We start from the raw sequence: 16,381 nt of genomic DNA on the forward strand, positions 1-16,381 counted from the left end.
AGAAGCTTTTTTAAAAGTACTAAAAGACTTTAGCGCAAATACAGAGGTGTTGAGCAGGGGCAAACGCCTACATATACATAATATTTCTGTTCGTTTAAGTTTTAGTGTTGTTTCTTACTTTCACTTGAAAAAAACTTGTTTTTTTTTATTTATCTAGAGGAAGGTTGAGATGGTTAACACGCGCTTTAGAGACGAAGGATGACAGATTGTCGAAGATGGTCCTTTTTGGCTGTCCACCAAGGACCAAACGAAAAGTATGTCGTCCCCGAAGGGGGTGAGTCAACAAGGGATCTATCGTCTTTCGTATCAGCTTTTTTGGTGATTTTCCTGGGGAAATAATAAGTTTTCCAGAGGGCAAAGGTCCCTGCCTTTCCCAAAATTCAACCAATGGTAGTGGGTATTTAATGCCAGAAAGGTAAGGATACTAAAAAGTCCTGAAAGGGTACAACTGTATATTTAAAACTAAAGCTAACAGTAATCAATAACAGACTTGAGCTTAAGTAAGCATTATCAATGTGCTCGTGGCACTTGGCAAGAGTCTTGTGGAATTCCGGGCAGCTTTCAAGATAAATTGTTTAAATACTGAGAAAGCATTTGAATCAATGTCCCACATTTTACCTATTCAAAAATTTTGCTGATTCTGAGTTAAAAACCACTAAGTGTTTCAGGAAACCCTTTTTGTGCCACGAGCTTACTGTTAATGTCTACTTACAAGTTCAGAAGCTTCTTTATCGTGATAAACGTAATCAACACTTCCTCGTTTTTTATAAGAAAAAGACTTACCCATTTTGGTTCAGTTGTAAAAACCGTCTCATGGTCCTTGTGTTGAAATTCTTTTTTACCAACCAATAAGACATTCTAAAACGAAAAAAAAAGGTAATTATCAGTAAAATAGAACAATGATCCCCACTGCTACTGGTCACTCGAAAGTAAATTCCTGATGTAGCACTAGGATAGACAAATCTGATCTGCACTACCCATATCAGATCGATGACATGAGAAAACGACATCTATCAATTAACAAGAATGCAAAAAGAAAAAAAATATGGGACGCTTACCCCTTAATTAATTAATACTGCTGCGTTCTCACATAAAACGGCTGTTTTTGCATGATCCAATTTCATCCGTTTTTTGCCTCAGGTTTATGCATCATAATGGTTCAGCGCTTACGTCAAAATATTTTTGCTGAACCGATTAGAAACTTGTCAGTCATTTTGAATTGAAACCTTTTTTTGAACCATACAATGCAGATTACTGAGAAACTAATCACGACAGGGGTTAGAGTCCTGGCGTCGCTAATTATTTGGTTTGAACAGGGACAGTGGCGTGATTCTGTAAGCTCAACCAGAGTCAACCCAAATCTAAATGGGTATATAGAAAAACCTGGTGAAAGTAAACAGGAAGTGTATGTGATAACACAGGATGGCTGACCCCCAACCCTCCATTGCTTTTCCTGTCTTAAGGGCCAAGAAACATAGATCAGCACCGCCAGTGCGGACTGTAAAATCTAATGCCGTATTTTTATCTATTTTGAAGATTCAATATTGTAATGCTAACAAAATATGACCATCCCCTAAAAGTTTTATAATTTTTAGACATGAAAAAAAACTGGGATAGCCGTGTTTTCAGGTATGGGCATGCCTAAGGTATGTCCAGGAAGTAACACAAATTTTATTTAGAGTCCTTGGTAATTACCAAATTTACAACTCTAAATTTACCTAAAACATTGCGTAAGAATTGCGTACACTCGCTTTAGCTTTAATTGTTCCTTTGGCTATTGAAAATTGGTCGGGTATTTCAAGCCACTTGGATCAAAACAAGATAGTCATGCCCTATTAATATCATTGCCTTATTTAGTAAGTAGGCCAACAATTTTCTTTCGTAAGTAAAGCTGTTGAATTCAGATTGAGATTGATCTCATAAAAATGCAAAACATGTTTTTGTCAAAGTAGCAGTATCCAAGGAAAGGTGGTAAAAACATGTTAACATCATTTCTCGACTCAAATAATTACAGAATAAATAAAAACGGTCTTCAAATGAAAGTAAAAAGCAAGATTAAAGCTTGAAACGAGGGGCATACTCCTCTTCAACCCATGCTCTTTATGCCGAAGTATATTGTGCTACTCTGAAAGTATTTATGAGTGTAAAAGTAGTGAGGCCAACATAGACGTGGACAGCACACCTTATTTGGGGACATAAGCTAGCCTATATCACAGACAGCACACCTTTTTTGGACACTATAGGTTGTCTGTAGTACAGACTCTACAACTGAGGCTTTCCCTACTTAAATGTCAGGTGAAACTACTGAGGATACATCTCTTTTGCATACTTCCATGAGATCCTCATTTACATACAGCTATGAAGCTCTAATAACCAGCCATAGCAACCAGATCCAGTATAAGGCTGGATTTTCAACTTAATTTATATTAGTAAGAAAATAGAATTCAGATAGAGAACAATTTGATTATACTCTTTATCATCAAGTTTTTTGTATATGACAATACATACTAGCAAAATTGAGTGGTTTGTTTACACTATTAGAAGTTGATAGAGGAGCTGACGGTAGCAATAATACAAAGAGAGCACTTGCCTCCCCAAAAAAAGTATTTTGCTCTGGCATTCTCATTGACTTTTTTTTTGTATTTTCATTTAAAAATTTGAACAAACAAAACCATATTATCCGACACCTATATTTAAAAATATTTATTTTGCCCCCTACCCCTTTAATTTCCATGATTCGATTCGTCTAAAGATATATTTGCTCCTACCAGTGTATCTGGTGTTAATATAATTTATTATTTCTTTTATATCCATCTGCGTCAATAAAATTATTCCCTACATGCCATAATACATGATAAACACATCTATCCACACTACAATACCAAGCGTGTGGTAGTTTGGACCTGATAAACGATGTCATTTGAGGCCAGCTGCCCTAGTTTCCCCTCAACAATATATACAAAACGTAGCAATAGATATCACAAGAGGATCTTGTCTAAGCCTGGAATGGGATGGCATGTATGCAAGATATGCGATATCAAAAGCTAATTCAAATTGGAGGAGCAGTTATGTTTTGCAGCAAAACTTCATATAATACATATACATAAACTTCAAGCTGATTTAAATTCAATAGTGAAATATAAAGAGGACAATAAGTTAAGTCAGTAAGTAAAAGTTAATGATATATATATATATATATATATATATATATATATATATATATATATATATATATATATATATATATATATATATATATATATATATATATATATATATATATATATATATATATATATATATATATATATATATATCTTGTAATAAAATGTTTCTAAATCGAAAATATTTTTTTTTGTTTTGTATTTATTGTAGGTTACCGTGCCTCTTTCTATATGAATATTACCGAAGTAGATTTCGATTACTCCTCTTTCTCTCTAGAACTAGAAAAGGCAACTCTCTTCATCGATCGTCAGTCAGTTTCATTTTGGTGGTGAGAGTGTCAACAACGGAAAAGATGTTCTATACATGTCCAATATACATGTATACACTGGGCAGCTTGTCATCATGTGAAAATTGTACAATTGTTGATGAGTATGATGAAAAGTGTAGATTTTGTAATCCATGTAAATTGCATAGAGGATATACAGTACAAATTAAAGACGCCTAACGAGATTTTAGTTTATTTCTAAGAGACTAGTATCTTCGTGTTTTTAAATTTTTTTGGGGGGAGGAGGAATCAAGTCTACGCTTATCTGTGGAATATCAAGAGGATTTGGTTTTTACGTCATCGTTGTGAAGGCAATGGCTGCTATGATTATAAACCTACGGATTTTTATTTGGTTGTTACAGAGATTGATTGTTCATTTGAAAACGCTGAATGTGATATTGCTTCAAATAAGCAAATTGAAACACAGGAATTTTACAATAGGAATGAAAATAGTATCATTGATTTACAAAGAGAACCAATAAGAGTGAAGTTACATTGTACTATAGAAAATGAGATCCTGACTTTGCACATCAAGATTGCATAGAGGATATGCAGTACAAACTAAAGACTGAAATTCCTGTCTTGAAGATATTTGTGACTCTCAATAGATTGAATTCATACGTTGAATTCGGGTGATCTGCCGTTATTAGTTGTTCCCAACAGCTACCCAAGATGTACACCAAAAAGGCGAAAGTAAAGAAATGAAGATCAAGATAAACCAGGTGCAGAAATGGGGCAACCCCTCGATCGACTCCAAACAAACATGCCAACGTGCCTAACTAAATTGCTCGAAAATAATCAATTTCTTCAGAGAAATAATCGGCCAAATCCAAATTGCTTTGTTTTGAATTCTTGCTGATTTGTTTTACAAGACAGTTTTTCTCAATTCCTCATTACCATTTTGTCTTTACATTCTTCACCGTCTTTACGGTTATGACGGTCACAAACTACTGACGTAAGAAAAAGTTTATTGGAAATATTTCGCCTGAGTCAAGAAGGCGTCCTTATGGTTAACGAACAATTGCAGAGTAAAAGAAAGGGAGAAAACCCACCAAACGTGTTAATGCAATGCAAACTTAAAAAGAAGGATATCAAGAGGGTAAAAACTAAAAAAAAAAACAGAAAATGAGAGAAAAAATTTCAAATGAAATTGCAGAAAGAAAAATTTTAGAGTGCGAGTCTTAGATCGTCCTACGCCTGGTGGTGCATAGGGTAGTGACGGTTGACCTCCAACTTGACCGATCTTGCACCAAAGATCAAAGTTCATTCAAAGTGGCTCAGAGACTCGTTGCGTCTTTCTCCAGGGATCTACCAAGTGTGCTGTGTTGTCTTCCTGACTTCCGAATGCCGGGTGGGGTCCAACACCATAAATCGTGTGGGAGGCGCCCTTTGCTTATGCGGGTCTTATGCCCCCAATACTTCCATCTTATCATTTTGATCTCGTCGTTCACCAGTGGTTGTTTGGTATTAGCCCTAATCTGGGAATTCGTTACTCTATCGGTTCAATGTACCGCAAGGATTCTACGCAGATAATGATTCTTGAAGCCAAGTAGTCTTTTATCAATATTCTTTGAAAGGCCCCAGGACTCGCATCCATATAAAAGTACATAGTGTACATTACTCCTAAACAATCGCAATTTCAAGTTCTGAGAGTGGTTTCTGCATCTCCAAATATTCTACAGGTGAGAAAATCCTCCACCTGCATACACTGTGTGTAGCAAGACTTCTCTGTCACAATTCCCATCTTGGGTAATTTTGCTACTAAGGTGCTTAAATGTTCTGAACTCTTCTATATCAGTGCCTTCGTATCGAATCCCAACTGCAAAGGTCGTCACAACTGCGTTTGACATACATTTTATTTTATTAGTATTAGTCTTCAGAGCCATTTGGGCAAATTTTAATACTAATTAAGTCAGATTATGTTGAATGTCCACTTGGCAGTGAGTCATGAGAACAATACCGTCTGCGAAATTAAAGTTGTTTATTTGACGCTTGGGTTTAGTTTTTCGCCTCATTTAAAATGGCAAGCTCAAAGAATAAAATCATTAAGTATCAGGAATAATATCGGAAATAGTAAAGATCCCTGACGTACACCGGACTCGACAGAGAACCACTCTGACGGCTCATTTTCCATCAGGACTGCAAAAAACTGTTTAGCATAGACAGCTGTACAGAGTCAAAGGCTTTCAAGAGGTCTATAAACACTAAAATAACCTGCACTTGATATTCGTTTGATTCCTCCAGTAGAACACGTAAGCTAAATATCAGGTCGCAGCAAGAACAGTTTTCGTGGAAACCATGTTGCTCATCCCTTAAAATTATAATCTCAACATAGAAGTATAATCTCACATAAAACTTTACTTCCGACTGAGTGGAGTGTGATACCTCTCCAGTTATAGCATGATGTTTTTCTACCTTTCTTGAAGAGTTTCACGAGAGCTCCTTATTCCAGTCAGGAGAAAGCTGCTCTTCCCCCACCCCGAACAGCTGCTCTTCTTACCTCCACAGCTATGTTATCCGCATCTTTTCATTCCTGGCCGACGTTTTCATTCACTTATGGGCACATTTATACTGCTGTTTTAAACTATCACAGTATTGCCTATCGCTAGGCTGACTAAATGAATGAAAAGGTGAGTATTTATCAATAAGTGCTTTCAGATTATTTTGTTCTTTCCTGAATCAGCTGCCAAGTTTCTTCACTAATCTACTCTTCCTTCTTTCATTTCTTATATCCAAGAACTTCCACTGCAGCTTATTTTGGGGAATCTAATACTGATTTCCAAAGACACTCTGAACTTATTTCCTCGGAATCATCGAGGTTCAAAGCTGCGAACCTATTTTCTATCGTGAGATTATATTTTTGACGAATAGTCTTATCACGGAACATCTGGATATCAAATTAACTGTAAACTGGCACTTTCTTCACCGCCTTTAACTTAATTTAGCATGTGGATATAACTAGTTGATGGTCAGAGAAGCAATCAGCTCCGCGGTAAGCTTTGACATCTTCAAGGGACCTTCTTCTTCGTTTGCTGATTAGTGTATGGTTGATCTGGTTTCGACTGGCACCATCAGGTGATTTCCACGTGTATCTGTGGATAGTCTCATGGAGAATAATAGGGATACTATGTACCTCCTACAATCATGTCATTAGTGACACAATAATCAATCAGTTTCATGCCATTTTCACTGATTTCATTAAGTCCACGAGAACCAATCACCGTTGGTGCATAATCCTTGTTGCAGCCAACTTTCACATTAAAATTGCCACAAACAACCAATATATCATGGCTATGAACTTTATTTGTGACATCACTAAGCGACTGATAGAAAGTGTCTTCATTAGAGTTGCTTGAATCATATGTTGGAGCACAAACTGCTATAAACGTCATTTGTGCCTGAGTAGTCACAAAACCAGCTCTCAGGGTACGATCGTTAATTGGTTCCCAATCAAGAAGGCATTTAGTTGCTACACCACTTAAAGCAAGTGCCATTCCAGCCACTTTAATATGCTCTTTCCCAGGATAAAGCACATGCTAATTCTTACACTCAAGGGTCCCAAACGGTGGAATTTGTGTCTCAGATAGTGCAGTCGCATCTCCTCGATATTTGTAAAGAGTTTTCATTACATTATTCATCCGACCCGGCTGAGTACCTGGGCTGATCGTTCTAACATTCCAAAATCCAATTCTAAGAGCATATTTCGTAGTCAAAAATCGATTCCAGGGGCGTTCCTGGTTCGGTACCTTAATATCAGTCGAAATTCAGAGGCCATTTGTCGTTGATTCAGTAATAATTGGTTGTTTTTTTTTCACGGTGACAGGTTATTAGCCTGTCGAACAACGCTCACCACTTTATGGACTTGGGACCGTCAGTTGTGACCTAAGACAGCCAACAGGGAAGCCCTGTTAATCTCCCGGGCACAAACTAATACAATTAAGACTAAAAAAGAAGGAAATCAAGAAGGTAAAAACGAAAAAAAAAATCCTCAACGCCCCGCTCTTTACGCTAAAGTTTCTTACTGTTTTAAAAAGTAGAGTTAAGAGAAAGGGTCAAACTTTAGCGTAAAGAGCGAGCCATTGAGGAGGTAAAGCCCCTTTCATATACGGAGTAATTTCTGTTCGTTTTAAGTTTTAATGTCGCTCCTTACTTTCCGTTAAAAAACTGGTTTTTTTTTTATTTAATACGAGAAAGAGCGGTAAAGAACCAGCAAAGTTTTAATGCAATGCAGACTTGAAAAGAGGTGAGTCGAGAAAGTAAAAACTGAAAAAAAAGAGAGAAAAATATTTTCAAATGAAATTGCAAAACAAAAATAGGTAAATGTTGAAGAAAAAGCTGAATGAAGCAAATTGATTTTATAATACAATTCCATTTTTGGATTTTTTTTTTGTCACATCACTGCTTTATTGAATAAACCCAAACATAGCCTAAAATTCTATTTTGAACAAACCCATTCTGTTTCTCATCCCATTCCATTCTAATTCTATTTATTGAACAAACCAAAACCCCATACTTTCAGAGATTATCGTATAAACCCCAAAATAGACAAATTATGCAAAAATGTGGAAATATTCAAGGAAAAAACAAAAACCTTAGCATTTCATAGGGGTTAAAGAACAGCACTCTTTGTTTAACGAACAATTGTAGAATAAAAGAAAGGAGAAAAACTCCGGAAGTTTAAATGCAATGCAAACTTGAAAAGAAGGAGATCAAGAGGTTAAAAACTAAAAAACAAACAAACAGAAAATGAGAAAACAAGATTTTCAAATGAAATTACAGAATGAAAAATTGCAGAGTACGAGAAAGAGAAGTAAAGAACCAGCGAAAGTTTTAATACAATGCAGACTTGAAAAGAAGGAAATCGAGAAGTAAAGCCTGGGGAAAAAACAGTGAATGAAGGAAATTAATTTGCAAATAAAATTCCACTTTTGGATTTTTTTTTTATCACATCACTGCTTAATTGAACAAACCCAAACATAGTCTAATCCGTACTTTCGGAGACTCACTTCAAAATCGACAAATTCTGCAAAAATAAGGAAATATTCAAGGAAAGCCGCACAAACCTTAGCATTTATAAGGGATAGAGAACGGCACTATTTGTATAATCTTGGTTCTAACAAACCATTCACCACCCGCGGAAAGTTTTGATTTAAACTTTGAATGTTTTGACTAAAATGTCACGACGTGATACTCTAATGTACGCTGCTTCTATGCTTACCCCTTAAGTATTCATGAAACGGCTTTGGTGATTTGGATCGATGCTATACAGTGTAATAAAAGTAGCATACTTACTCTATCAAGATCGTCAGAAAACGAGACACGGTGATCATGATTGTCTGGTATACTCTTCGGTCGTAGCGATTTCGTCAGATCCTTAAAAAAACGAATAATTAACAAAGAGAAAAATAAAGATTTATTTTCCCTTTTATGTCTGTCTCCCTGTATTTTTAATCTTGATGCAATATTATATCGTCGAATAGTATCGTCAATAATATCGTCATATAATGTAATATCATCAGAAAACGAGACATGGTGATCATGATTTTCTGGTATACTCTTTGGCCGTAGCGATTTCGTCAGATCCTTAAAAAAACGAATAATTAACAAAGGAAAAAATGCAGATTTATTTTCCCCTTTATGTCTATCTCCCTGTATTTTTAGTCTTGATGCAATATTAATAGGATCCCCACAGAGTCGGGATAAGATTCTTAAACCATTTCCATGGGAACACAGAGGAGAGATATGTCAACGAAGCGGTTTGAGAAATCTAACTCAAATATAAATGATTTCAGGCAATTCATGCAAGTAAGGATAAACACAATGTATAAAAAGTATAGAAAACTAGCTGTTGGGGTGGCGCTTCGCGCCACCCCAAGCCCCCCTGCGCGCGTAAGTCGTTACGCGCCCTATTAGTTACGCGCCATTGTAGTTGTGTCCCTGTGTCCCACCTGTGAATATAGATAGATTTATATATGTGTTTCAAACTACGTAAAAATTGCGAATATACAAAATTCTTGGCTTTCCCACTACTGGGAGCTTTCCGTTTCCAATTGCCAGCAATTGATCTGAAAATGTTTGACCAGAGTCATCGTTTTGCAATCGGACACGCATATTTGTAGTTAATTTTAATTTTTTTACGAGTGCCCATAAATTAGAATTTTTCAGGCAAGCATTCATTTCGTCTGCAGGAGTTAAACTACGTAAAAATTGCGAATACACAACATTCTTGGCTTTCCCATAGATAGATAGATAGATAGATACAATACAAATTAACTGCGTAAAACTTGCGAATATACAACATTCTTCGCTGTCCAATTGTCGCTGCATATAAATAGATTGTCAGGTTTACCGACCCTCGAACATGCAACGTACAATTGTCCATGGGAAAAACAATCAGTATTAAGATCTATACCACATTTTTCTAATGATTGACCTTGAGCTTTGTTAATGGTGATTGCAAATACTAATTGAATTGGGAATTGCAATCTTTTAAATTGAAAAGGCAGATCCGTTGGAATCATGGGAATGCGAGGAATAAGAACAGCCTCACCCTCAAAAGGCCCTGTCAAGATTGTGGCCTCTATTAGGTTTTCCATTGTTTTTTTTTACGGCAAGTCGCGTGCCATTGCAAAGCTTTGGTGGGTTGATATTTCTTAAAAGTATTATTTGTACGCCTATTTTTAGTTGTAGCAGGTGTGGTGGAAACCCTGAAAGATGTATGGAATTTAAAAATTCAGATGGATAATTAACCGCTTCATTTGGTTCCAAAACTGTGTCGACTGACTTGTAAAGGACTGCCTGGTCTCGAATCTTGGTCAAAACAATATTGTTGATTTCGTGGACGTCTATATTTTTGGGTGCGAGAATCGCTCTTTCACTTAGCCATTTATTATTTTTATAATTTTTTAGAATATTCGGAAATACTTTTTCAATCAATTCATTTTTGGACGTCACTAAATTACAGAAATCAGCAGGTAGTTGTATACGTCCTGAAATTGAGTCTAGTGGGAGCTTTCCGTTTCCAATTGCCAGCAATTAATCTGAAAATGTTTGACCAGAGTCCTTGTTTTGCAATCGGACACGCATATTTGTAGTTAATTTTAATATTTTTACGTTTGCCCATAAATTAGAATTTTTCAGGCAAGCATTCATTTCGTCTGCAGGAGTTGATCTAGGCATTATAGGTAATGTTTGCCTGAAATCTTCCGCAAGCACTATTAATGTGCTGCCAAAGGGTTTCGACTTCCCTCTCAAATCTTTCAAGCATTGATCCAGAGCCTCGAGCGATTTTTTGTGTGCCATTGTGCACTCATCCCAAATAATAAGTTTGCATTGCTGCAATACTTTACCCATCCCAGATGATTTGGAAATATTGCACGTGGGAGTTTCTGTAGAATGCAAATTCAGAGGCAATTTCAAAGCGGAATGAGCAGTTCTTCCACCAGGCAGCAATGTTGCGGCTATTCCGGACGACGCAATTGCCAACTCTATATCATTTTTTGATCGAATTGATGCCAGAATCAGTTTTATCACAAACGTTTTACCAGTACCTCCTGGCGCATCCAAAAAGAAAATTTCTCCAACGTTGTTATCGACACAATGCATTATCGTATCATAAATGTCTTTTTGTTCCGACGTTAACTTGGAAATGTTATTTTGTACATACGACAATAGATCACTCGTACTGTAACTTTGTTCACGATCCAACTCTACACATGTCGAAACAGCAGCGATACGGTTAGGTGAAGGCATTCCCAAATCCTGAAGAGGTTTGTTTGCCATACGTACGCACAAATCTTCTATAATAACTAAAGTGTAGTTATAAATTTCTGATGTAAAATCAAAAGTCATATCTGACGTCTCTAACTGTTTTCGATGGACTTGGGGTTGACGTTTCGCACGCGTCATTGATGCAGTTATCCCAGTGTTGGTCATTCTCCAATAAATTCAGAGCTTGGCATGCACTACGGTAAGTGTCATGTATAGTACCGTTTACAGTTCTCAAATACTCAAAGGATGTCGGACCGGGTACATTCACCAAAAGCAGGCGTAGAAAGAAGCATTCATGTTGATTGGGGTGAACGGTGTATTATATTCCCTCTGTCCCGGTCGTCATATGTGTCCCGGTCTGTAATTTCTCTTTGAGTGTTTTTTTCTTTTTAGTGTTTTTTTAGTTTTTTACATTTTTTCTTTTTTCAGTTTTCTTTTTCTTCTTTATTTTTCAGCTTCACTATGAAATACATATCACCGAACCTTTGTTTTTTTAACTAAAATCTGGTAGGCATTGATGACCTTATCCAAGTCAAAATCCCAAACCCAATCATCATCGCTATCATTTTCAGTTTTGACATGTTTTGACTCTCGCTGTCCAGGTGGATCTTCATCTAACTGCGCGGTTTTGCGTTCTTTAGCCTCAAGCCTGTTTCCTTGCTGTTCTTTTGATTCCTCGGCACGCTTTCTTTTCTGACTTTCTCTATCAGCAGCAAGTTTTTTGGCATAGACTCTTTGAGCATCTTCATCGGCTTTTGCCATTGTAAGTTCATCAGTCATTTTAAACTTAAACATTAATAGATTTCTACGTGAACATATGTGTCTTAAATATCTTTAATGACGTCACCGTCATAGCAAAAATGACGACAACTAACTTCATGACGTCAGTCGACACAGAAACATGACGTCACCTGACAGACACACAGACAGACAGCTATTTTATATATATATAGATTGATCTTTTTGTAGAGTACCAAGAGTAGTGAAATTAAAATGTGGTTGCACAGATAGGTTAAATGAAAACTCATGCACACACTCACATGTTTATGAGGCCGTATCCAGGATTTTTTCAGGGTGGGGGGGGGTACAAAAATCGTATAAAAATATGTTTATATGCATTTTTGTGACGTTTTCACGAGTTGAACTACAAATTGTGGGGAGGGGGTCAAACACCATACCCCCTGGATACGGCTTTTCAAATGTATCTTAAATAATTAGTAAAATCTCCAAATTCAATTTTTGAAAAACGATCAATGCCCTCTATGCGCAATGGTGTAATTTACATTCAACACAAATTTAAAAAATAAATTTGGTTTTTCGGGTAATAAATCCAAAAAAGGCGGGAGCGAAAAATCAGCCACGAAAAACTAAAAATACAACGTATGAAACAGCTTAAGAAGGTATAGATTTCCCTTGAAGTTGCAGTTGTCTTTGAGAATCAATACATTGTTGATGCTTGAGTTTTTACATACGAAAAGTTGTATTAAATATAACTAAATAGTTTTGCCGATCGATTTTTGCTGTTTAACGTGGTAACGCCATCGTAAATTCTATACTATCCAAAATAAATTCTATACTATACTTCATAATTTTTAAACAATAGCAACAGTCTTATAAAATCGTGGTTGTCAGGTATGCATGGATTTAAGAGGGACCCAGAGGGCAACAGATCTTTCTTTTTTATGTCCCGGGCAGTTAAAAGAAATTGCTTTTTCTTTTTTTTATGCTGCAGTGATTTCTTTTAGAGTTTTAAACTTTTAATCAGTTTGTTTTTTAATCTGCTTAAGATCGTTAGCAATTGGTAGACTACTCAAAATTGAATGCCTAGAACTCTGTACAGTTTATTTTAAAATATTGAGTATGCTCATATAAGTAACTTTAAAGTGATTAAAGACACGGTAAAAGGTAAGTGATTAAATATTTAGGTAAAAATAAAGATTAAACATAAGGCAAATCACGAAAGAACATGATTCAAAAGGCGAGGCTAGTCCTAAAAATTGAATTAAATAATTTTGAGGGCTAAGAGATGTCTTTGTAAATCAGAGATTCATCTTTAGAATGCTGCTTACGTGTTATCCCAACCACACTCAAGAAGTGAAGTAAGGTTAATCGTAATAAGATATGCCAAAAATCTGATGAAAATATATTAATTTAGTAACAAAATTATGGAAACTACAACAGAGAATTAAGGAAAGCAGGCCACCCATAATGTATTATATAAAATATTTAGCCTAACCAACTCTATATATTATAGATGTAAATAAAATATGGCTGAACAGTAGATTATCTCACTCAGGCTAAGCTAATTATCTCCGAATGCAGGCAGAGAAACCAGTTTTACTCAGATCTGGAACTTGAGTGGGGTTGGGTTAACACGTAAGTGCCATCATAAACTTTAAGAGGATGACTCTCTTATTTTCTAGTATAGAAATGCACGACTAAGAAAATATGGGCCAAGACAACTTTCCAAACATAGTCTAGGAATTCAACCTAAAATTGTCGACATTTGATGTAAGAAAACTGTCTGATTTTTGACTCCTCCCCTCCCCCTTCTCTCCTCCTGAAATGCTTCGCTTTTGAACACATACTCCTTGAAAAATCCTTTTGTAACCAAACACTGTAATTCTTACAAATTGGTTCTGAAATAAATTAATTTAAGAAAAAACGTGTTTTGGGGAGATAGAGGGCGAACTCGAAACTTAAAACGAACGGAAATTCCTGCTTCACATATTATGCAAGATATATCAAATAAATTGACTCATACTATTGTCCTATATTTTTATAATATTAATAACTGGCGCTTTACTAAAAACGCAATCGACGCAAAAAAAGCAAGCTTTCCTAATAGCCGAAAAGTCCCTGGGCAGCCTGCAGAAAATAAGTGATCACTTTATAAGACTCTCAAGTGTCTTTTACAGGCCGAAGGACCGATAACTTTTAGTATTCAACTGTAACTGTAGCTAACTCAAGCAAGCTCAGTCTTCGGCAAACTTCAGTTCAACTTTCGAAATATCTTTCTTAAAATCTGCACAAAAACGGGCACTGAATAACAAGGGCGTGTCCAGAAATTTTGTTTACGGGGTTACAAAGTACTACAAAGCGTATCAAAAATTTGTTTATATGCACTTTTATTATTTTTTTACGAGTCGGCAAAAAAAATTGGAAGGGTTCATGCCCGGTATCTTCCCCTGGATACGGTATTGCTGAATAGGATACAAAACTAAGAGAGAGTATAAAATGTATAATTATTTTCCAATCCAGAAATACAAGGGGATACATACTAAAATAACTAGTAGGATAATGGCAAAACCATACCTGAACAGCAGACTTAACATCTGTCCTAAAATTAAAATCTCCAAAGATAAATGTTGGTGCGGCTTCAAAATCATCTATACTAGAAAAAAAAATATTATTAACAAAAAAACAAGAATAAGAGAAGTAAATTACCTGAGAAAGCTTTCAAGTTTTCTTTACTTTTTTTTAACTTCGTCAACCTTTTATATATGCAGCATTTCATTACTTCCTTTTTCTTCACAAAACATACAAATAAGCAACGCGTACTGAGAAATTCCCCGGAAATGACTTTAAAATTAATACCAGTTCCAAATTTGGGGAGGTATAGGTATCCATCGGAAAAACCCACTAAATTCTGAATTCAGTCCTATTCATTTTTTTCCAAATCGTATAGGACGATTATATTCTTAAATCCTTATATGAAAACTTGACTAAATTAATTCATAGCAAGATACACTGTCTAATATTTCACTCAGCACGAGTTGAGGCAATATACAAGCAAATTATACCACAATGTTTAACCTTGAAAAAATACATGATTTTAGTTTCGATTTTTGTCTCAAAACTAGCAAATAAATTACGCAGTTTAACATGAACTACGTACTCTTTTTTTTTTGAAATTTTATATAACGGTAAATCCAAATTTCACAAAAGGGGAGCGCATTCATAAGATCAATTTATGAGCTTGTGTGAAATATGAAAGTTGAAATAATCCCATGTTAAAAATATCACCCTTCACTAAAGGGACAGGGCTCATTGCCCATGCTACTGAGAATCCTAGATTCGTCCGATTTTCTAATCGTTTCCTATTTAAATTATCAATTTAGTTTCTTATTAAAAAGTTCCTGGGAACGTGCCTGATCCAACTCGTTTTCCCGATTTTGCACTGTAATTAGTTGGAGGGGTAAGATTTCACAATGATCACTAATTTTTGACACGCCAAATACTTCGAAGGGTATGAATATGCTCATATCAAACAAAGGGTATAACTGGTAGAAGTTCTAATATTTATTACCCTCTATCTTAGAGGCTTCAACTTTGACCCTCCTAACTTTGAACAAAAATTCCCCGAATCTGATATCCTCAAATATCAATATCTCAAATCGCATCTCTTTGAACATTACATTATAGAGTTTGTTTTGAGGAGACCCCAACCCCTCCCCAGAAAAAGATTAAATCTTCGAAATTCTAAAATTATTCCCAAGTAACATCTGAATTTCAGATGCCAGGTGAGGCAGAAAAACACCTGGGGTATTTCCCCTTTTTTCGAAAAGGGGCAAATTTTCTCGGGCTCGTAGATTTTGATGGGAGATTAAATAAAAAAAAACTAAGTTTTTTTAATTGAAAGTAAGGAGCGACATTAAAACTTAAAACGAACAGAAATTACTCCGTGTATGAAAGGGGCTGTTCCCTTCTCAGCGCCCCGCTCTTTACGCTAAAGTTTGACTTTTTCTCTCAATTCTACTTTATTAAACAGTAAAAAACTTTAGCGTAAAGAGCGGGGCGTTGAGAAGGGAACAGCCCGTTTCATACACGGAGAAATTTCTGTTCGTTATAAGTTTTAATGTCGCTCCTTACTTTCAGTTAAAAAACTAGTTTTTTTTATTTAATTTCTGAACGTTTTTTAATTAGTGCATGTTTGATTTTGGCTCTCTGCACATAAACTATTGAAATGAAATTTGCATATTAATTCTTTTCTTGGCTAAATGGCTTTCTCTTAGTTTTGATCAGACGATTTTGAGAAATAAGGGGTGGGGAAGGAGGCCTAGTTGCCCTCCAATTTGTCAGTTACTTAAAAAGGCAACTAGAACTTTTAATTCTTAACGA

The 16,381-nt window shown here is 35.8% G+C and overlaps 1 protein-coding gene across 2 annotated transcripts in view; it reads right to left on the minus strand.

Moving 5' to 3' along the window:
* Positions 1–16,381, minus strand: part of LOC136043909 (inositol polyphosphate-5-phosphatase A-like) — a 69,883-nt gene that overhangs the window by 15,321 nt on the left and 38,181 nt on the right. For both annotated transcript variants that reach the window (XM_065728951.1, XM_065728950.1), the window contains exons 5-7: positions 14,576–14,654; positions 8,783–8,863; positions 784–858 (exon numbers count right to left, since the gene is read on the minus strand). In XM_065728951.1, coding sequence (XP_065585023.1) covers positions 784–858; positions 8,783–8,863; positions 14,576–14,654 — 235 coding nt within the window. The remainder of the gene's footprint in view (positions 1–783; positions 859–8,782; positions 8,864–14,575; positions 14,655–16,381) is intronic.

Source organism: Artemia franciscana, chromosome 2 (assembly GCF_032884065.1).
Source record: "Artemia franciscana chromosome 2, ASM3288406v1, whole genome shotgun sequence".
NCBI classification, from domain to species: Eukaryota; Metazoa; Arthropoda; class Branchiopoda; order Anostraca; family Artemiidae; genus Artemia; species Artemia franciscana.